The sequence below is a fragment of the Electrophorus electricus genome, chromosome 11, assembly GCF_013358815.1.
Source record: "Electrophorus electricus isolate fEleEle1 chromosome 11, fEleEle1.pri, whole genome shotgun sequence".
Classification (NCBI taxonomy): Eukaryota; Metazoa; Chordata; class Actinopteri; order Gymnotiformes; family Gymnotidae; genus Electrophorus; species Electrophorus electricus.
The window spans coordinates 10,752,334-10,774,925 of NC_049545.1; the positions used below are offsets into that span (position 1 = coordinate 10,752,334).

General features: G+C 44.8%; 1 protein-coding gene across 2 annotated transcripts; it reads right to left on the reverse strand.

Annotated features, from left to right (window-relative positions):
* Positions 1-841: 841 nt before the first annotated feature.
* eif2ak3 (eukaryotic translation initiation factor 2-alpha kinase 3) lies at positions 842-22,270 on the reverse strand. 2 transcript variants are annotated; one of them, XM_027013072.2, is made up of 17 exons: positions 21,774-22,270; positions 12,508-12,637; positions 8,045-8,239; positions 7,816-7,946; positions 7,452-7,734; positions 7,108-7,276; positions 6,878-7,009; positions 6,644-6,766; positions 6,220-6,446; positions 5,952-6,061; positions 5,246-5,368; positions 4,990-5,139; positions 4,196-4,901; positions 3,919-4,095; positions 3,713-3,814; positions 3,536-3,598; positions 842-3,168 (listed from the first exon to the last, which is right to left on the reverse strand). In XM_027013072.2, exons 1-17 carry the CDS (start codon positions 22,058-22,060, stop codon positions 2,989-2,991), a joined length of 3,288 nt encoding a protein of 1,095 aa, XP_026868873.2. In that variant the 5' UTR covers positions 22,061-22,270; the 3' UTR covers positions 842-2,988. The 2 variants fall into 2 exon arrangements, with proteins under 2 accessions (XP_026868873.2, XP_035387517.1); XM_035531624.1 differs by lacking the exon at positions 21,774-22,270 and adding an exon at positions 19,744-20,301.
* Positions 22,271-22,592: the final 322 nt, after the last annotated feature.

The window sequence follows — 22,592 nt, forward strand, 5'->3', positions numbered from 1 at the left end:
AACCATTTATATTTACGAAATAGAATAAGTGACTTTACACTTGGAATTATTACTAAGCAGGAACACTGCAGAACGTAGTCCAAAAGAAAACGAACACACCCTGTAAATGTTTTATAACGCAGGGTTAGTTTTGCGCAGAGTTCTCTGACGGTTTACGTTAAGGATACACATTTACACATGCTACTCAAATATATAAAACCATCTAAAATAAAATGCAGGAAAGATGGAGTTATTTAAAATGATTAAATATGAATGCCATTACCCTATAACAAGCTTGGTGTCCATTTGTTATAACCACATGTTTTCACCTTTATAATGTTCTGCTCTTTAACCACTTTTTAAAAAACTGCGACTAAGTTCGACTCAAGTGAAACACCCCTTCATGATACTCAGTATTAAAAGACATTCGTGGGTAAAATTGAGTTTTATTGTACTTTTTAGAATTAACTTGTATTATTTGAGAAATGTGGATAGCATCAGGTGTGGTTAAAAGTACCCCGTTCTCTTGAATAGAGCTGTTTAGTCACAGCAACATAGCGCCTCCATGTGGCTTGCAACGCATTGGTCATGTTTGGTTTAAATGAATTGTTCAGGGTTTTACTTGAGGATTGGGGACGATTTCCTATTTTTTTATGGCATTTACCAAAAAAATACCATAAGTCATTTTGGTTGAACAGAAAGAGATTTGCCAAACCCAATGTTTCTTAGGCAAACTAAAACCTTTTTGCAGTTCAAGTGGACATGCAGACCACAGGAAGAGGTGCCTCACTGTCTACACTCCCCCCAAAGTACAATGTTTTTAGCATTTCTAGCATGCACAAGAAGCAGCAGAACAATAACATTAATTAACAAAAGGTCATAGAAGGTTTATTAAATTGACTTGTAAGAAGTCACAATATTCCAAACACACTCCATTGCATGAAGTGTATTCATTCTGTATTTATATAACATCCACCAACCCAAAAGGATTGATTCTGCAAAGAACAAATAAAAACAACATATTTACATGGGCAGGAGGAGAGAAGACTGTGTCCAAAGACACAGGTCATAAATTAGAGGAAAGCCAGCAAAGTGGGCCGAGCATGAGATTGAACCTGAAACGGTTTCAGATCAAGTACAATAATGATGGCCAAACAGATTGAAACTGAACATTAATTAGTCATCAAATTACAATGACACTTAAGGGGGGGGGAAGAAGCAGACGGAACTTGTGCAAGGTAATTGTTAACATTAACTATTCACACAAAGTTAGGCTGAGTTGAGAATTACATCACTGAACACCAATATACCTTTAGAGAAGTCTTGTTCTGTGGCTACATACCAACAGCATGAATGAACGAACATTTTCCACTGTCCCCCACTGGCATGCTGCCAGAAGAAACACTGTAGCTGTGCTCAAACGGATAAATGAAAGGCAGCATTATGAGGGTAAAAGAGAAAAGGTTAGCAGAGGTCCCTGATGTTCTGGACTACAGTCCCAGATAGTATGTTCAGGTATGACTAAAGATGCCTGGTTATAATCTCATGTCCATTCCACAGTTCGGGCAGGGGGACAGGCACCTAGTGCTATTAACGGCTCCTTCAAGCAGCGCTGTACACACGCACACATCAAGACTATTCTCCACACTCTCAGGGCAGTTTAACAGTTATTTCTTAAGGGCAAACGTGCAGAATCAGTTAGGGAAAATGGCATCATAAAAGGAGAAAAAAAAAAAAAAAAATCACCATTAATAAAAATTCTTTAAGGGAAAAAACCTTAAATTATTACTTCATATTTTACAATTATGGGTGTGTTATTTGGTTAAAGTAATTTCTCTTGCTGGATTATCCTACATATCCATGTCTGGCTAAAGCACTTGCTGTTGAAAGTCAGTTCCATGAACTCTAATCTCATTCTTATGAACTAAGGAGAAATTCCAACTCAGATACAGTAAGTAACCCCCACTGTTTCAGTGTAGTCTTTTGGTGGTTTGTTTTTGTTGTTTTTTTTTGTTTTTTTTATGAAAAATGAAATGAAGTACTTTACACTTTGATCTTTACATCCATAGATTCAAAAAATCTAATTTTTCCCCCTAGTTATTACGAGTAAAACGAATCAATCGTAGCTCTCATCATAGAAAAATCATGCTCTTCATAAGTCCATATACTTTTCAGTCTCATTTCACTTTTCAGAAACAATATTTCTTCACCATAAATGATAAGTCCATAGATTTCTCCATTTCTAAGCCAGATACACTATTCCTATTTGTCAGTGACTGGCTTTTGTGCCTTACACTCCATGCATCCCACCTCAGCACAAACCATCCTCAAGATTCTCACTCACTGGAAATTAGTCTATGTACAACGGAGAAGAGAGAACCCAAACACACAAAGGTTCACACAAAAGCGCATTTGTCATGTTGTTGCTTCACAGGAAGCAGGTCTTGCACAAGTTGCTTTTAAATGCCATGCCAAGTACAGCGTTTCGAGGCTGCTTGATATTCACTGTTAATTACTGCTCAGAAAAACGTTCCATTTCCTCCACAATCCTCAGTTGATTCCACATGGGTGTGCGTGGTGCATCTACAGTAACTGAGGTATAAAAAAAAAAAAAAAGGATGGTAATGCATGAATCACAGAGCTTCAGAAAGTCAAGCAGTTGGTTTAGAATCTTCTCTCCTGAGTGAATGTCATCAGCTGCTACAGGATGGAAGGAGGTGGGGCAAACTGAGAACTGAGGGCCCTCCCTCAGCAAAGAGGGATGTTCTGTAGGGCAGCATGTGTGTCTGATATGTGCCTGAGTCACACTGAAGGCATAAGTTTGTTTGTAGGGCAGAGGAAGAGACAACGATGAGCTGAGATGCTTTTTGTCTGCTGATCAGTACCACAGAAGCTAAAAGATGAGCGTGTACATTTGAGCACGAGCGGGGACGGGATCTGCTGCACCTCCAAGTGAGTTGCTGTACATGTGGAGAGAGTTGTGCGAGATTGTGTGCGCATGGCTGAGATTTAGCTTGAGCTGGAGACCTGCCGAGATGGCCGGCCCGTGGAGGATGCGCTGCATGTTCGGGAACGCTGTCTGATTCTGCAGGGCACCTCCAGCTCTTGAAACAGTGGCGTCTCTGTGATCTCTGATGCCTTGGGACGCTCCGCTGGCACCGGAGAGAGCATACAGCGTACCATCTTAGCCTGGACAAGACACACCAGAATTAGTACCGAACACAGCACTACATTCTACAGCAGGATCTGGGACTGCTTGCATACCTGGAACCCATGCACATACATAGAACATTTCTTTCAGAAATGAAAAATTTATTTAGCTACAAAATCTGGCCTAAACACCAAAAAGCAGTGGCCAGTTGCCAGTAATACTGACAGAAAATTCAACATAAATTTTATTTTGCAATTCTACCATTTCATCCACAGGGGGCACAAGAGAGCCTTTTAAAATTCTGGCTCCCAATCATCTTTTTTTCAAGTTCTCTCTCCCCTCTCCTCTCCTCTCCTCTCCTCTCAACCACCAAACCTCTGCACTCTTATGCAAACACACCCTCACCTCCTGGACGTTGTTTTTGTCAAAACTGGCAGGGAACTGCAGTGCTCGGACTTCGGTGAGAGTCTGTGGGAAGGAAAGCAGTGAGGTGTCATTAAAACCGGGGAACACCTCAATATTAAACAGGTTACTTTGGTCCCTCTTGGCTGAATCTGAAAGTATGTGCATGTGTGCTCATACCCGGACTCTCTCCATCTGTGTGCGGAATGGGTAGAGCAGCTCAAAGAGAATCAGCCCCAGAGAGTAAATATCCACCTTGTGAGAATACGAGTTGCCTGATAACTGCAGAACAAAACAGACACACACTTTAATGGCACAACTAAAAGAATGCGTCGGAGCATACGACAGGAACAGCAGTGGTCACGGGGGCAATGAGTAGGGCACACCTGCTCGGGGCTCATGTAGAGCTTGGTGCCCACTTGTCCTGTGTGGCGGGCATAGACTGGCATGGGCGTGAGGGTGCTCAGATCGTCGTCATCCTCTTCCTCCTGGTCCATGGCCGTCACCAGCCCAAAGTCCCCTACTTTCACAACATCGTCCAGCGTGAAGAAGATGTTAGAGGGCTGAAAGAGGAAGGCGAGACAGAACAGGGAGATGGTCGGAGTCCTGTCCTTAGCTCGAGGTCTTATTTGGCATGCGGGCCAAGCGGTTCTGGTGTCCTACCTTCAAGTCTCTGTGCATGAGCCCCTTGCTGTGTATGAAGTCGACGGCCTCCGCGATTTGAAGGAAGATGGCGAGACACTGCGCATGCTCCCTGAGCTCGGCCTGAGAGCGCTGAGCCATCCAGTCCTTCAGGTTCTCCTTCCTGCACAGTTGCATCTGGATGTACAGGTAAACCTTAGGCGTGAGGGGCGGGCGTGCAGCGGGGGTGGCTGGGCACGCCATCAGGTTCAGGGAGGTGGGCCGCGGAGGAGAGGAGGAGGAGGGGCCCGACGGCACAGGGGGGTGGGACTCGGAGGCGGAGACAGAGCGGGAACGGGTGCTGCAGAGGTACCCCGTCCGAACGGGCGTGGTCCGACTGAAGTCAGCGTCGCTGTCACGCTGGTCGCAGCCAGAGTCCTGGAAAACGATGTCGAAGGAGGAGGAGGTGCAGTCGGCATGGGCGACCGTGCGTGGGGGGCACAGTTCAAAGGAGTGGGGCGACTCTGACAGATCAAGGACGGGGTCATGGTCGCAGTGGCTGTCCTGGTCTGACATCATGCTGTCCGGCCCCAGACCGTCCACGCACACGTGATCGCGAGCAGCAGTGGGAGCGCTGCCAGCGGGCAAGAACGCACACGGCACGTCCAGTGGAGAGGGCGTGGAGACGGGGACCTTGACGGAGAACGCCTCCATGTGGTCTGGGGAGCTGAGCGGCCAGTCGGTGGCACTGAAACACAAACAGCCTCCATCAGCACTGCAACAAGCTCCTTAGTGAAACTGAAACAGATTGTCCTTAGTGGTGTGTGTGTGTGTACCTGGCATCTCTAAGCCAGCGCTGGTCCATGCCCTCCTGCCAGCCCTGAGGGGGGCTCTCCTGCCAGGCATTGAAGTAACGGATAATACCTGGATGCTCCAGCTTGGCCAGTGCCTTCACCTCCCGCATCACCTTCTCACGGGCCACTTCCCTATCCACACACACACACACACACACACACACACACACACTCTAAACATACAAACACATACAGTATACATGTGCTTATTGGCTGGCAGGTGTTCTCATCCATTTACCTGTTGGGTAGGCGGATCCTCTTAATGGCATAGTGGCAGTCATCCACTTTGTTCCGTGCCTCAAACACCACGCCAAATCCCCCTCGGCCTAAACACTGCACAGGCTCAAAGTCCGTCAGATACCTGGGAGACAGACGCACAGCAGGGGTTAGACAGACAGACACAACCCAGTCGTGCCCCTGCTGTAACTTCCGCTGCTGTTAGATCTTTCCGATCTAAACATTCCCAACATCCCACTCAGCATTCCAGAGAATGCCGTGTGTGTGCACGCGCGCAGGTGAAACATGGGTCCCGTTCACCTTCATTCATCAAAGGTCACATGACTGCATTTACAACATGGGCATTCCTTGTCAGTTTTGTTGGAGTGAATGCTTTTATTTCAAAAGTGTTAGACCAATGCATTTCTTGAATGGGGAGACACCAGCTGCTCATAAACTGTCAGTCATTCTTACCACTCCTTCTCAAAACCATATGCTTGCCACCCCTGGCTCAAGAGGCAAACTACAGAGGGGTATGTTAATCTATTCAAGGAGTGCACACGTGCGTGCATGTCCCAGGGGAAAGGGGGGGGCCCTCCCATCTCATGTGGTTGTCCCAGCGGTCCTTCCCTAGAGACTAGCATTTTTGGTGAACCAGAACCTGTAAGTTAAACCCTCCGGAGGAGGTCAGTGCACATGCCACACCCGTTCTCTGACTGCAGTCGTACCTGGACACATATTCGCTCAGCCGGGACTCTGGGGTGCTGTCCCTGGCTTCAGGGACACCCAGCTCAAACTTGCTGTCCGTCTGGCACTGGGTCTCTGACTCTTTCCGCTGCTGTTTAACAAAAAGGGAAAAAAACAAAACATAAAACAAAAACAATGAACATTCAAACCAATAATCATTAGTAATTACTTTTCATTAGCAGGACCTCCAGCAGACGCTGGCAGCGTGAGCGGATCGTGACGCATGTGTCCGAGGGCAATCCCTCTCACCCGTGTGTGTGTTGTGTGTGGATGGAAGAATTTGCGAACAATGTAGGTGGTAGCAGCGATGCAGAAGATGATCGTGCCCAAGATCTCCTTCCACCAGGGCAGCAGCAGCACGGGGTCCTTCCTCCTCATCCTTGCCCCTCCAGCCTTGTCCGGATGCAACACGCTCATGGCTGTCAGCTCCCGCCGAGGGCGGTACTGAGAACCATATGGGAAGTAGTATCCATTATCTGTACGGGTGAGACAGACAGAGACAGATAGGTGGACAAGATATGGATAGATGGAGAGAAAGAGAGAAAGAGAGAAAAAAAAAATATTACACTAGCAATAAGCAGATTATAAATCAAACCTCTCAAACAAGACAGTTAACACAAACTAAACCAGAGTTTTCTGTTTCTGCAGAACCAAACCAGACAGTAGTTCTTACCGTGAGGGTACTGCAGTATAGACAGGGCCCCGTTGCTGTACTCCTCATAGGAGTACTTGTCATTGTTGAGACACTTATCAAATTCCTCGGAACCCACCAGCGCTGGCGTACGTGACGGGGAGTCTGGAAGAGAATGGCAAAGAGCACAGCTGCAGTCAAGACCGAACAGCCTTTTAACCTGCTGCACGAGGCCATGGCTTCATGGGCAAGGTGTGCTGGGGGTCGGAAGCTCACGGATGAGGGGCTTCCATTTGACGGTTGGCGGAGGGATGATGTCCCTGCGTCCATCGAGGGCTTTGGCCTTCGATGGGAACTTCTCAGACATTCTGACGGACGACTGCAGATACAGCTGACCCTGGAACATCCCTGTTGTCAGGGACAGGCACAGAGAACCAGACTAAGACTGGGAAGGGCGCGCATGGACACGCGCACACAAAACAGGACAGGACACATGCGCGCCATACCCAGGTAGACGCTCGACTCGGTGGCTCCGCGTGCTTCCTCCATGAACTCCTCATCCTCCTCCTGAGGCTCCCTTTCTGGCTGGGTGGTGTAGGTGGTATCATCAAACAAGCTGATGGGCGTCACCTTGCCCCCTCCAACGAGCCAGGCTGAGGCGATGGGCGTGCAGAACTACAAGAAGAAAAGCACAGGGGTTGCTCGGAGGTTTGCTGAGAACCAGCAGCCAAGTAAAATTCAGTGTTGCTCATTGCAGTCGTCTGCGTCCTGAAGGTTGGGGTAAGATTTTATGAGTGTACAGATCCTGGTGGAACTTCCAGTGGTCCAAGGCAAAGAGCAGGGAACTCACCTGATGCTCCCAGATGAGCCGTCCTCCCACCTCGCTGGTGAACGCCATCACCTTCCAGTCTGGGACGGACACCTTGATGACAAGGTCGAGGGCGTCGGCCTGGGCGCGTGCGCCACCGGGACTCTGAGCACACCCTTCCGACTCCTCCAGGATCACGCGGGGAGCGTCGCTCTGAACTTCATGCCACACCTCCTTACTGGCCGTCTCGCCCTCCAAGAAGCTGAACTGGGACCGAGTCTCAGGAACGAATTTCAGCTCGAAGTTGCCCACGCTGAAGTTCCACCTGACGGACAGAGAGGAGGCTCTCAGTGGGCCGTTCGTCATGTCACTCGCACACACTGGGTACTAACAAGGTCAGGCTTACTTCTCAAAGCCGCTGCGAGGGGTCACAGCTCTGACGGTTTTTTGTGTTCGCTGCAGCAAGAGCATGTCCTCCGATTCCACCTCCTCCTCTCCCCAGCGACTGCAGCCCACTGCTGAACAGATATACTTCAGCTAGAGAGAGAGAGGGGGGGGGGAGAGAGAGAGCTTTTAGAAAGTGTGTCCATCTGTCAGCTGAATCTGCTGTCCTGTGTGCCGTGCTCTGAACACACCTTTCCGCTGTAGGCTCCCAGGCCGTACGTGGTGAGGGACTTGCCGCCCACCAACACAGTGTCTTCTCCCACGCGGTAGGAGGACTCCAGCAGGGACTCCACGTTGAAGGGGACGGCTTCCATGCTCTCCCGGTCCCTGTTCCACTGGAACAGCGCTCCGTCCAGAGATGGGATGAACACCTTATTCCCAAACACCTAACGAGGGACAAACATGTCTGACTGGACAGTTCACTTCCATACTGCAAAACTAAAACCACTGAAGTCACACAGATTAAACACCTCTTTTTAAAAATCAAGCTCCACACTAAAGAGGTTTTTTGGAAGGCCACCACACAAGGACTTTTTTTTTTTAAGTTTTAAAAATCAATATTTTATTCATGTGTGGTTTATATGTAGGCCACATGGATTCAATTTCTAAACAAGTCCAGCATTTGCACACCAGTGAGATGTATTATGTTCAAAGTTCATAATACATTACTTGAACAAGGATTAAAAAATACATTAAAAAATAAATTTGTTTGATTTGCAAATAAAATGGCTGTGGTTATTTATGGTGACTGCTTGAATTCAAGGTCAAAACAAGTCCACTAAAGGCGAGGGGGGGGGGGGAGAATAAATAAATAACGTACCAAGACAATTCTGCTTTTTAATCTTAATATTTTTTTAAACCTTGTGAAGTCATTGTTAGAAGGCTGAGCTAAGCGTGTCCTGCGTTTAAGTGTGCTGGGGTGCTGTGCAGCTGGGCTCCCGCACCCATACACTGCTCACAGGTCCAAGTACACGCTGACCTGGACCAATCAGGTGTGATGGAGACCAAACTTTATTGGTTTAGGCAGAATTGGCACATAATCTACACATGGCCATGGGTTACGCAAATCTGTAAAACAGCTTCTTTAAAAGGTTAAATGCACTGGTCACATTTCTATCTAAACACAGATTAGACAGAAAGATTAAGAGCAGTACACAAAGTAGGGCTGTAATTGCCCAAGCTACTCACAAGGATTCCAGTTCTTTCCTCACCAACAGTGTGCACACACACAGACACACATATGAGATCACCAACATCCTGCTGTGCTTAATCAGCCCGCAACAATAATTTGCGCCAGCAAACATCTAAACTCAGCTGTAGGAAATGGAGCTACCGTGCGTGGCTGGGGCACGGAGGGGATGAGGTCATCCGTCAATCAAAGCCACAACAAAAGGCTGATCGCTGTACAGCGGGTCAGAAGTTTAAACGGTTGGTGTGTGAATTGCATCTGTGTGCATTGAGCTGATGACTCATCTCTAGTAGACTGACTTAATCCATCATGTGACCTGTGTGTATGATCGCTGGCTCTACAGGATCTCCTGCTGCAAGACTAGCTTTAAACGTTTTACATTTATGGTATTTAGCTGATGCCTTTATCCAAAACGAGTACAACTTGAGCAATTGAGGGTTAAGGGCCTTGCTCAGGGGCAAAAAATTGGCAACTTGGCAGTGGTGGGGCTTAAACCAGCAACCATCCGATTACAATTCTAGTACCTTAAACACTGAGCTACCACTCAGTCATGTTGCACCCCGACAACGTTTCTTCTGAGGGGCTACAAAACTTTGTATGCAAAATGCTGATATGTCTACAGCAAACAGTAAAACTGAATGTTGACTCTAATGGATCAATACCTTCTACAGACAGACAGAGTCAGTCATTACTGCATGACATGTGGCAACTCACTCACTCAACTCCAGTGTCACCAAATCTCAGTTCAGTACACTGCTTTTATTTACTGTCTTCTTGAGGTTACCACACTAGCAGAAGATAACCAGGTCGAATATTGGCACACGGCAACCTCTCCGATCTCTCCACATAAGACTCTTCCTCTGTGCATGTGTATATGGAGAATGCAGAAAGCTGATTATTCAGTACTATGGGGGATTTCAGAGCTTAGGCATAAGGAGTCTAGCATTCTGTCTATAGACTGGATGAGCTGATTAGATTTTTTTTGCGTTTGAGTGTTTGGCTATGGGAGATTGTACAGGATCTCCCTCTAGACTCAATAAAGCTCCTGAAGAGGACATTGATTCAGATGCTACTTGGTCGAATCTGACAAATATCATTAATTCAACTGCAGCGCCCCCTCGCCCCACCTCCACACAGGCTCACACAACACCAGAACCAAAATGGAACGCAAACAAACAGCTCTGCCCGGGGCAGCTCTGCCCGGGGCACGGCAGGCCTCACCAGCCACATCCGACACCTGCACACTGCAGTGTCCTCCAGCTCTGGAGAATGTGGCACGCTCGGTGCTGCTGTTACAGCCGCTCACACTGTCCCAGGGAGAGAATATCTGTTTTACTGTGGAGCGCTGCCTTACAGAATCGGCTGCCCTGGGAAACAGAATTGATGACAATCTTGTGTAACTTGCATCCCCTGATCTGACAACCGTTCCCCCATCTTCGCCAGATGGCATCTACAAACATCGGGAAATGCCAGCACCTCCATGTCCAGGGGCCGTATTACACACACACTTCCTTCCAATGGTCTTAAGTTTACATCTGAAAAGCTCAACACAGGATTTATCATGAAGAAATTGACACTGTTGCTCTTGAGCAATTTGTCATTGGAACCCAGTGCATGCTTTGGCTCAACCACAAGCCCTTACATTATTAGTTACATGAATAATTGTCTATATACACTGTGTGGCAACATAAATGGACTACCATTATGCTAATTCGCTAGTGAGCTAGCTATTGTTATGCCACCTGCCATAGTTCCCCCCTCCATCAAGCAAAAGGTAACACTTTTCCATAGAAATGCAGAGGAAAATGATAAGACATCACTGAGGTTATTCTAAAGTTAGGACAAGAAATATTTTGCAATGGCTTTTACCCTGAATGAGATCCTAACTGAAAGTGTCATGGTTACTAAACAGATAAGAATTTAAGATGCTTGAGATGATAGTACAGAAACCTACAACCTCTGGATCCCCCCCCCCCCCGATCAGGGTAAACTCTAAAATCACTACACAGCTTGTGGGCCTAATACCACAAATAACCTCAATTATAACCACAACCAGCACCACCACCAAGCAAAAAGAGGAGACACGCTCAGCTGCTATAAATAAATAAATAAATAAATAAATAAATAAATAAATAAATAAATAAAACCACTTCCACTACTCTCAACACATTGGCAAGATAATACAGCATTTATGCATGAGGACATCAGTACTTGACATTTTAGAAATAAGCACCTCCCAAACAAAAAGTTCAGCCTAAAGATAAAAGGACAGTGTGTGTGTGTGTGCGCATGGGTTGGATGACATCATCCCACACATAAGGCATTATCTCATCCTAAAATCCACTCAGCATGACTCACACCACAACTCTATCAGTGGCATTCCTCTCTCGACCTCCCTCCCCTTGGCCCTCATTCCCTTTCTCTCACTCCCCCCACCCCTTCTATTCTTCCTGCTCGCTCTCCCTCTCCATCATTTCTCCCCGTTCTCTCTGTTGTGACAGTATGACTGTGCAGACAATGCTGTTTACTGCTGGCCTCTCTCCTGGTGCCATGGTATGCTATAGGTGAGTGTTGCCTGCCTGCACCATGGAGAGGGCCAATCAGACGGTGGAAGCCTTCTCTAATCACTGAGCAGACTGCTGTCTGAGGGACAGCACGGGCCAATCAGAGCGGCTGGCTGCTAGATACCCAGGGGTAACAGAAGTGGGGGAGGGAGTGTAGAACCAATAGCAGCAGCTCTCTCCACAGCAGCCAGGCATTTGAGGTTACCGCCAAGCCAGACACGGGGCGAGTGAGCGCAAGAGAGTATGGAAATGAAAAGAGCTCCAGAGTGAACACACACACACACACACACACACACACACACACACACACACACACACACACACACACACACACACACACACACACACACACACACACACACACACACACACACACACACACACACACAGCAGAGAAAAACGTATCTGTCCACATATGTAAAACACCAGCAGTTTATATCAAGAGAAACTGCATATAAAGTGGTTTCAAAGTATCATAAAAAGTAGAGCAGTCTTCATATCATCTTACATGGGCCGTGCTTTGCAATATATGTTTGTCTGTGTGTATGTATATGTATACACACATTTCCTATGGTGTAGAGCTGCCAAAAAGCTCTTCCCCAAGGCTACAAATCAGTCTCCAGTGACTACAGCGCTCCGTGTGTGTGTACCATTATCTCTCTCAGACCCAAATCACTTAGGGCCATGTTCGTCTCTGCTGGGTTAAAGAGGTCTTCACAAACACCCCGCCCCCACCACACACACACACACAAACACACAGGCAAATCCTTTAGCAATACCAGCTTTCTGTGTAGTTTTCTCTTACAACAAATGACATTTTTTTGTGAAGTGACTTGTTTAATGTGTATATTTCAGTTACTGGTAGGTGATGTTGCGTGTGTGTGAAAGGACTTGTCTATACCTCGGGTTTGCTGAGGCTGGAGGACACCAGGCAGCCAGAGCCCACATCCAAGTCCCACTGTTTGCGGCCCTCGTTCAGGGGGTCCAGCGCAGCAATCCGCCCATCCAGTGTGCTGATGATCACCAGGCTCCTATTAAGGTCAAGCAAAGAGTCAGGTACAAACACACACAGCGGCCTCAAATACGGTACAAGCAGACCAAAGTCAACTTCCATGCATGGATTACAGTACCAAAAAACCCAAACAACTTTCGCGACCCTTGTTAACACAGTTCCTGTAGTACACTACCTAGAACTAAAACAGAATTGGCTCACAATTACTCAAATACCAATATAATAATTATACACTAGTGCCAGGTAATACAAAGTATGACCTAAAGTCAATACATGTCATATTAAGGCTGCTTAGTCTTGTACAAGCTTACCATATAATGTAAATAGTAAATATATCCTGTCCTGTAACACTTACATATGGCAAACAATTACAAGTATAAATTACAGGTAGCAATTTTATTCAAATTCAATTCCATATAAATCTAGTTCCTGGACAAGCATGAGATTGGCTGAAGTTCATGGAGAGAGGAAAAAAATAAATAAATAAATAATAATAAAAAAAATTTATTTATTTATATATATATATATATATATATATATATATATATATATATATATATATATATATATATAAAAATTTGTTTGTTTTTTCCCCCATTAACTTCAGCCGATCTCATGCTTATCTAGGATGACTAAGAAGACTTGCTTTAAAACTCATCACAGATGCAGTAGTTGCAGATGCACATCTTCATTAGGAGACAGGGAGGGGTCTGAGAGAGGGGGCAAGGAGGAGAGTTTTGATGTCCAGTCTATAGCAGTTGACACATCAAACTAGATATGAGCACTGCTGGAGACTGATTTTAAGGGCAACTCAGCTCCTATGGAATCACTCCATTGCTCCAGGCTAAGACTGTTTGCTTTACCTCCTCCTCCAATGGGATACTAGGGTGTAAAACGCTACAGCACATCACTCCTGATTGGCTGATAGCCCCCTCCAAAAATATTTGGACTGATTGGTTGTTGCTAAGCAGTGCGTGTTGGGAGGATGAATGGGGAAACTGCACTGACCACACCCCTCTCTGGATGATTGAGGAAGAGAGTGAATCTGTTCTCACAGAATATATATATACATTCATAATCACACTGTTCTCGGGAAGATTTAAAATGGAATGTGAATACGCAGGCAAAATGTGTGAAGTATTCAACTTCCATTATGCTCAATCTGGTTAGTCCACTTTTATGTTTGAATATTACACATAAAAAAAATGTTGACTCAGCAGATACAGCCATGTATCAATTATTAACAATGCCCATTTCTCCCCCTTCACATCCCAACCTAATAACCCAATTAGCAGCGGAATAATTTTCCACAGGACACAGTGCTTAAACGATGAAGACGGTGGGAGTATTTGATTTGCTGCAGTGTGCTTGGGCTGGGCATCACTGAAGTACATGAAATTGTCTTAGAAATGTGCGCCTGAACTCTGACAGGACGGGGAGCTATTTGCCTTCTGTGTCTGTGAACATTAGAGGTTCCTGTTCAGCAGTATTTGCACTTCCTCGCTAGCACAAACACATACATACACAAAAAAAAAAAAAAAGAGACTCAGAGCATACCTCTGCTGACCATCTCCCCCTCTCCTACTCTCACAGTCAAACTTGAGAGGCTCTTACACCAAACCTGACGTAAACAAACCTTCCTAAAGTGAACACACAGACTCACACAGTATCTGAGGTGTTTAGACCAATCGCAGCAGCTTTTCCTTGTCCATAGCCAGTAAAAACCTAGGTGCATTACAGCAGTGCCAATCAGAATGCAATAACATGAAAATGCTCAGCCAATAGGGGGAGAGAGCTCACTGTAACCATGCAACAGCAAGCAGTTCTCATCATCCCACTGTGAGCCATCTAGTACTTAAGTACTACTGCAACATAGCCATGCTCAAACTACAGAATGAAAATACAGGGGCATGGGGACCACGTGTGGAAGTTGTGGATATGAAGCCACACCCCTGCAGAGAAACTCCACAGTTCGAAACAGCTCAGAGAGCTGAAGTGAGCATATTTTATGCCACAGGAACTATACAGTCCCCCCCGTGAACAGGCAAAGCAACACAAACCATACAAAAATCATCCACACACCTTAGAAAATGCAAGTGAACCAGCACACACAAAGACAATCAGCTGACAAACCAAAGCTCTCCGTATAGACTGTCTTCCTAACAGTATGCGCACGCACACACCCACCCACCCCTCTCTGGGGTACAAGGTGTGCCACTGGTGCATGACATGTTGCGCAGAGGGAGGAGCAAAGCAGTAAGATTTATTAAGGATGTAGATAAGAACACATGGGAGTCTTTAAGCAGGAGACACAGAGTTAGTTATACACTGAGCCAAAGATGTGGAACTGCTGCTGTAAGCCCATGTTTTGGAGTGCTCCGTAATCATGAAGCTGCAGTCCTGCTGTTAAGTGATTGTGAAACCCAGCTAGATTATCTCTATAACCCAGGATCACAGGCAATGAGATCTTGTGGTCATCAAGTTTATCCCTCATTTATTGATTAAGACACATGTTGATACAAGTGTGTATACATGCAATCTCTTGTTGGAGTTCACATCACACACAACGACACTCAAACTGGGAGCAATCACTATATGTATCTAACTAAAAAAAAATTTATTTTTTTTTGTAATTTAAAAAAAAAAAAAAAAAAAAGTAACACCCCCACCCCCCCCAAAGAAACACCCACCCACACAGAAAGCTTCTGTTATGCTCCAGCCAAGAGCGGACACAAATCCCACATCAACCCAGCAATATCATCTATTATTACAGGAGGTGTCATAAGCCACATGTCGCACACGGACACTGGCATGGGAAAGGTTTGAACCCAAGCGCTCAAAGCGAGAGCCCCATGCAACCTCAAGCATGACCATCTCCCCAGTCCTCCATACACTCTCCTGTTACATCTCTCCAGCTTCTTCTTATGTTTCCTCTCACTGTCGCGTAGCTCACAAGCAGCGAAATCAAAACTCCGTGGCATGGCGCTCTACTTCTCTTATTGGTCAGGCCCTGGCCTTGATCTGGGTGGCTGATTTGTTGTTGCTAAGCAGTGAGGAACCAAACTACATGGACTGTGTGGCGCTGGGTCCTAGTGCCCTTCATCTCCCATCACGGCACCTCTCCCTCACTTTCTCCACAGTTCTGTTCACCACACTCACTCTTCTTCCTTCCTCCCCACCTTTCTCCTGCTCTCCACCCACTGCTGCACTGCAGCAGGGTGGGTCCTCCGCAATGACTGAAGTGATAGCCAAGCCGAAAGAATCGATAAACAAATACAGCAACTTTGAACTGACTAACCGCACATGGCGATGAACACCTCGCGACCAACGCTGAGCCAGGCCAAGGGGCTGAACTGCAGAGTACTCACTGTGAAATTAAAAACAAACTCCTCAAACAGTGAGGGATAGGCTGACCAATGATAATTGATATGATAATGTGTCACCAAAATGTTTTGATACAAAATAACAAAATTAACAATAAAGCGACAGAAATGAACAAGAAAAGTTTAGGTGTAACAGTACACACAAGTGTTTTAAAAAGGTGTTTCCCTTCTGAAGCATCTATAGCAAAAGTTACAAACCAAAGTTAAAAAAACCAATCAGGAAGATGAAAATCGACATTATATTATGCATAAAAAACAAGCACATGAACTATATACCCTCTTTCCCTCCTCCTCCCCTCTCTTGGTCTCTCCCTCTGCACCCAACTCAAATTCTGAGCACTTTCTCCTTCCATCCCTCTAATTGGCTAACAAGTTTCCCAGCTCAAGGTTTCTGGTTGGCTGTTGCTAAGCAGTAGGCAGTTGGAGCTAGACGTCTGCTCTGGTTTGTGCCAAGCAGGCAGAACAGAGAACCGTAACAGCAAGTCGCATGTGTGTTTACACACACACACACACACACACACACACACACACACACACACACACACACACACACACACACACACACACACACACACACGTGTGTGTGTGTGTCAGATAGGGCACCTCAAGTAAAGCGTTACTTCTACAAAAGGTCTCTCTGGATCTCTGCTGGTCCAAAAATACATGCAATCAGGCCAAGCTAGACTGTATGTGGGATCACTTGGGGCCGTTTAGGAGCACCACTCTAGGCACGCATGTAAACAAAAACAGTGCAGGAAACCACACTTTAGACATGGCTGTGCCACAAACTACTTATATGATATAGTTAACTTGCTCATTATGGAGCACGTTTTTAATAAGACTCCCTTCATGAAGAAGCAACAGCACAGAGACCATTTATCTCTCTTAAACAGACTTTGGCAATAGTTCAGTTGTTTCTTCTTGTTAGTTTCTTCTGGGGACTTCTGCACTATGAAAGCTCTGTTAATGCGGCCATTTATTTGCTGCTTCTCTGAGTCTGATTGCCTGTGCTTCACTCAACACCTCATTGCAAAAGTCACAAGTTCTGTTTTCTCTCTATTCATAATAGCAGCTTTTGCAATAAATAAATTAAATTAAAAACTAATGCTTATTCTGAACATGTTCCGTAAATGGGCCTCACAGAACAGGCTGAACAAATTTACTTTTTAAAAAAAGTTCCATACACACTGCATTATTCAGTAACCATTTAAAACCCATCTTAAATGTTTTTATTCTTCACATTTCTTTTTTGTACTGACAAATTTAATCTTTCTAAAGGTTTATCAAATAAACCCATAGCCTGAACCTATGGGCACTGTAGAGCATTAGTGGGTTAAAACAGCAGTGTTTAAGTGTTATATTCATGCTCTCTTATTGAACAACCTTGCCAGGGTTGTTGACTTTGTCTTTGACCCAACATGGCAAACCACACACAAGGGAAATTAGCTCGTGCTTTTCTTTTTTCCTTCACCACTTCCCATATGATTGATCTTTCTGCTAGTGGGTTCTGTATACTGAACAAGGGTACCAATCTTTGAGTGGTTCTTCATCAAAAAGTGCACCCCTACTATTTTTGCTTGTGCAGTGTAGTATCTGGAAGTCTCTCGGGTTCCTGGGTTAGGCTCCCTCTTGCCAGTCAGCTAGGCTGTGCATCACAGAAAAAAAAGTGTCCCTGGAGAAAACCATACCCCAGTAAAGCTGTTCCATGTCTCGGGGAGGGCCTGGGGGTGTTGATTATCATCAGAGTTCCTAGGAACAGCACACAATAGGTTGGTTCCAGTTCCTCCATGTGTTTGTGCTCAAAGACACAGCCAATTTAGGTGAAAACAACATGGCAGCCAATGTCTGGTGCAACCAAGGTTCATACACATCAAATTACAGGAATAAAGTCAGATCTCTGGAAAATTCCAGATGTTACTAGTGTACATGGATGTGGCTCCACAGAGGTGGGAATGTGTAATGTGTAAAGGGTGTGTGAGATTTTGGTAGCACAGGTGCAAAGGCAGCTAAAACACTCACCCCTGTAGAGATAGTAAGCTTGCAGATTGTTATTAGAAACACACAACACACTGTGCCCTTGAGGAGTTTCAGAGTGTACAAGGAGTGCATGTGACCCACAAAATGGCTCCAAAACCACCAGCAAACCACCAGAACACACCAGCTAGGTCATGGAGACACACTCCATTAATTCAGTTTAAAAAATAATTCAGATTACATTTGTTAAAAAGAAAATGCCCTGCTGCCAATATTCACTGCAGCGTTACTATAGCTGTGTAGTAGTTGCCTCATATTAGCTAGGGCTGATCTGCCTTCCATTTTCTAGGCTTCAAATCTACATTTATCTGAGCATTTTTGTAACTATAATGTTAGAATGGGAATGTTCATTGCTATAGTTTAAAAATATGTAAAAGTTCAGAGCATCATAAATAATGTATATGGACAAATCAGGACAATCGCCAGGGGGTGTCCTCCATGCGACAACACTGTCCCTGGTCAAAGGGGCCCTAGAATTAAGCTACCTTTAAGTACACAGAGTAACACAGAAATTTGCTGATTTTCCTGTCTTGTTGCTGATTCTAATGAGATGAAATCCAGAAAATGGATATAACAATTTGAGAGTCGGCCCAAGTCTGCCGACCTAAGGCCCAGAACTGACATTCTGTCATAGGTCGAGAGATTTGACACGATGGTCACGGAAGGCATGATGCTAATGAACTGAAACATGCCGTTCAACATTTGAAAAAGTGTGGGGCATAAAGTCCATCAAGTGACAGACCTTCTGGAATCAGCTTTTCTTACATATACTTGTATCCAAAATTGTCATGCCTTCTTGATATACCAATTTCACACCACATGTTTTGCACCATTTTTCTTATCATTTGACAATTTAAAACATGGCTACAGAGCTGATTTGGCATGCGTGCCTTTTCAACATTCAACGTCTATGTGTGCTGGGTGCTGAGGAGAGGGTAGATCCAGCTGAGAACCTACCCACCAGCTGCAGGCCAGTCTAAAGGCCCTCTGTCACATTATTTGTTGAGTTAACCAAAAATATCAATAAACTGACCATCACTGCAATACTGGTCCCAATAAATGAGGACTCAAACAAATCATTAAACTAGTTATTGAATGCTGAACACATTCTGATCAATCTCTGATAACTGGACATTTCAATCAACCACAGCATTCACCAATATATACAAATGTAATTAATTTAAATAAATATAAATAAAACTAAACCTAAAAAATTAAAAAATAATAATAAAAAAAAATGCAGGTCACGTTTTCACCAAGTCACATTAAAGGCTCAACCAGGACATTTTAAATTCATTACAACACACATCAAAATTGAAATGTGAAGCAATATAAATTTTTCACAATAATGATCATTTGTCCATACTGTGCAGCCCTAATGTCAACCTTATTTTTTGAAAGCAGGAAGGCCTCTACCCTAGCACGAGCTGATGGTCTGGTGGCTCGGTGGGGGGAGCTCACAGGCAGGAATACATGTAGGTATGGTATTCACCATACGATGCAAGAGACTGTCTCTATCAGCTCCTCATGGGGTATATTAAAAATGAGTTGAATTCACCCACAAACGGCCTGTAGAATATTCCAGTCTAAAGATTTAAGACACATTCTTAAACTAGCATATTTTTAGGCTTTAAGAGAGAGAAAATTCTGATAAATAAACAAACAGATATTAGACCATTTGTCTCACTTGTCAAAATGTTGTAATTACCTGGAAACAAACAGTTTGTCAGAAAATTGAAGTCTCTCTCTCCAAAGCAGTCTTTGAATGTTAGTTGCAGTTTCCTTGCTGTGAGTCATCAATTCTTTATTAGCTTTCTAGCCGCAGTTAAATGTTGACGATGGAATTGGCAAAACACGATTCCTTAAGTAGGAAGAAACCACCTGATTGAAGCATCTCTCGGTCCCTGCCTTTTAATAGATGCCTGCTTCAGTGAATAGTAACTGAGCCAAACCAAAACAAATTCCACTACCAGAAATCAAACATTGTAAATGGAACCTCAGCTAGGAGTAAGATTTTGCAGACAGAAGCCACAGTGTGCTCTCCTAGTGTGTGAATGGTGGTATCCAGTCCATGCACAGTATGTACTGAACATCAAACCCACTCTGTTCCGCGGTATTCTGTCTATACTTCAGAGAGACAAGGAGCCGGTGAATAACAAAACACTGGGGGAAACATGTGAACGGAAATTTCAGAACAGGTGCCAACTGATGAAAGCTCCATTTCCAAATAAAAACCTACTGACAGACTCCTTCTCAACAGAACATTTTCGATTTTAAAGGGCAGGAATTCTCATCACTATTAAGACTAGCTCATGATTAGTATCCATAACCGGGGGGACATAAATCCGCTGCAGGATCTACAATACCTATACGACCTTTCGCTTTTTTGGATTCGGATTTAGGGTGGGGCTCAGCCGAATATGATGCAGGGTTTAATTACAGCACTTGTCATGCCGTCGGAAAGTTCCAAATTTAAAGCCAAGTTCAATGTAGCACTTGGTTTTCCCCCTTTTTCAACACATAAACGCCCGGCTAGCGATACTACACCACCATCACAACTGATCAGACGTACAAAAAGCTGATTAAATCCGCTAAACGAAAGGAGATCGAACTCCTGTTTGAATACACGTTATGGTTTATGTAGGTTGCGATTTAGCACTGCCGCGTACTTCTTCAGTCAAGAGCTGTTTGGTTGCGCCTACATACAGAGGTGTTCCGCTATTGTCAGACAATAGAGTAAATAAACTGTACCTGTGCATCATTAAAACTTGTGCAAAGAAACTCGTGCAATCTCTGCAATGTTAAATAACTGACCATTTTAAAAGCCATTTCGGACAGTCAGCAAGTCATAAACCACAACAAAAATGTTAACCTTACATTCGGTAGCTTGCGTGCAATGCCCGTACACCCCCCAAAACTATGGTAGCTAGGTTAGGTCCCGTTATTCCCGATCAACCTAATTCTTCGTACCGACTGTGTCAAAGGGAATGGCGTTTTTTCCGTGCCAACTTGTGAGGATCTCTTGTTGTAACTTGATGCAATCAAGTTAATGAATGTCTAATAGATGTCCAAGAATGACATTCTAAAAAATATATAGACAGCTATATTTCGCAGCCTATAGTATATAATCTAAGATGCCCAACAATAAAAACATCCTTTAACGTCTACCAGACGAGTTTATTAGCCATCCTAGCCTGCTAACCGTCCCGGGCAAAACAAAATTAACTTACTAAGATAGTTTAAGGTTTAGTTGACCAAAACTACTTAGCGTTAGCTAACTGAAGCTCAAAGTAGTTAAGATAGCTGGCGTTAGCTCACTGATAACTTAAATGTAAGCTTCAGGGCTAACACAACTAACCTAGCTATCTTGCCTTATTTGGTCGACAATCACTATAGCGAGCAAGAAACGACAGACTGGATGGAAGTCCTCCGTCAATGTAGCTAGCTAAGCTTTATCATGAATGTTTCCTTAATTTCGGCTGAGAATCTAAAACATTTCGCTAGCTAGCCATGTTATATGGTTTCTTTGCTCAAGGTGGCTAGCTAAACCAAGTCGGTTACGGACAGTCGATATCAATTAGCGCTAACCCTAGCTACTGTAGTTCTGCTCGCTAGCAAACTTCCGGGAAGTTTAGCATTATTGTTTACACCGACAGTTTAGCTAGTACGTGGCGTTCAATGACTCAGTCTGTTAAACGTTAGCGATATTGAGCTGAACGGCTCTAGCTAGCTTGTTACCTTCTGTTTTGATGGAAGTTTGCATCGTTGTTTCCAGACGGTTCCTCGCTTTCTCCAGTTGAGCCATTATCGTCGTCCTCCACGGTCACGTCTCCAAATGTTCCGATGCTCTCCAGCCCTCGCTCCATAACGGTAGCATCTTCTGCCGGCTCGGACCTCAGTGTCGGAGCCGTCTGGAGATCGCTCCCGGAGACGGAGTTAGCGTGCAAAATCCCCGTTACAGCTCTCAAGATCAACAACAGCGCAAGGGATATGCCCACGTTTTCAAACCGAAGCCCCCTTTCCATTGGGACAAGTGGCACATTTAGTAGATAGGCAATCCCATACCAAAGTGTAAAGTTAATTTTAAAAACTATCCTAAAAGGCTCTCTCTCACACACACACACACACACACAAAAAAAACCACAAGCCGTACATCAACTTTCAGGTTCTTTTCTTTGCGTAAACATGAGAAGTCGCTGAAGCACCATGTTATTCGCTTTATACCTGACGCTGGTCGTGCCTTAGTAACGTTCAGCCCACCCCGTTTCCAAACACGCATTGGTCACACAACGCGACAGCGCTGGAAAACCCGGCTACTGCGCCCTTATAGGTGTAAACGCACATCAATCCGTGCAGGTCGTCTACTAAGCAGCATCTGATTGCGTGGTACAAATGTCAGTCTATCGCTGGCTGCCGGACCAAACAAAAATATTATTGGTTGCTGGCCTGTCAGTCACATTCCCCGAGGAAGAGAAGCGCCGAGAGAAGGGTGGCGTTTCTATGCTTTAGAAGCACGTTAGTAAACAGAGAAGACCGAAACGACCAACGAAATTATAA

What these genes read in the sequence shown, in the direction of transcription:
- eif2ak3 (XM_027013072.2), bottom strand. Translation starts at nt 22,060, where the DNA reads ATGGAAAGGGGGCTTCGGTTTGAAAACGTGGGCATATCCCTTGCGCTG. An exon ending in TATACTGCAGTACCCTCACG is followed by an intron (nt 6,447 to 6,643) that starts GTAAGAACTACT and finishes TCACCCGTACAG; the next exon opens with ATAATGGATACTACTTCCCA. An exon ending in TCTACATGAGCCCCGAGCAG is followed by an intron (nt 3,815 to 3,918) that starts GTGTGCCCTACT and finishes TTTGTTCTGCAG; the next exon opens with TTATCAGGCAACTCGTATTC.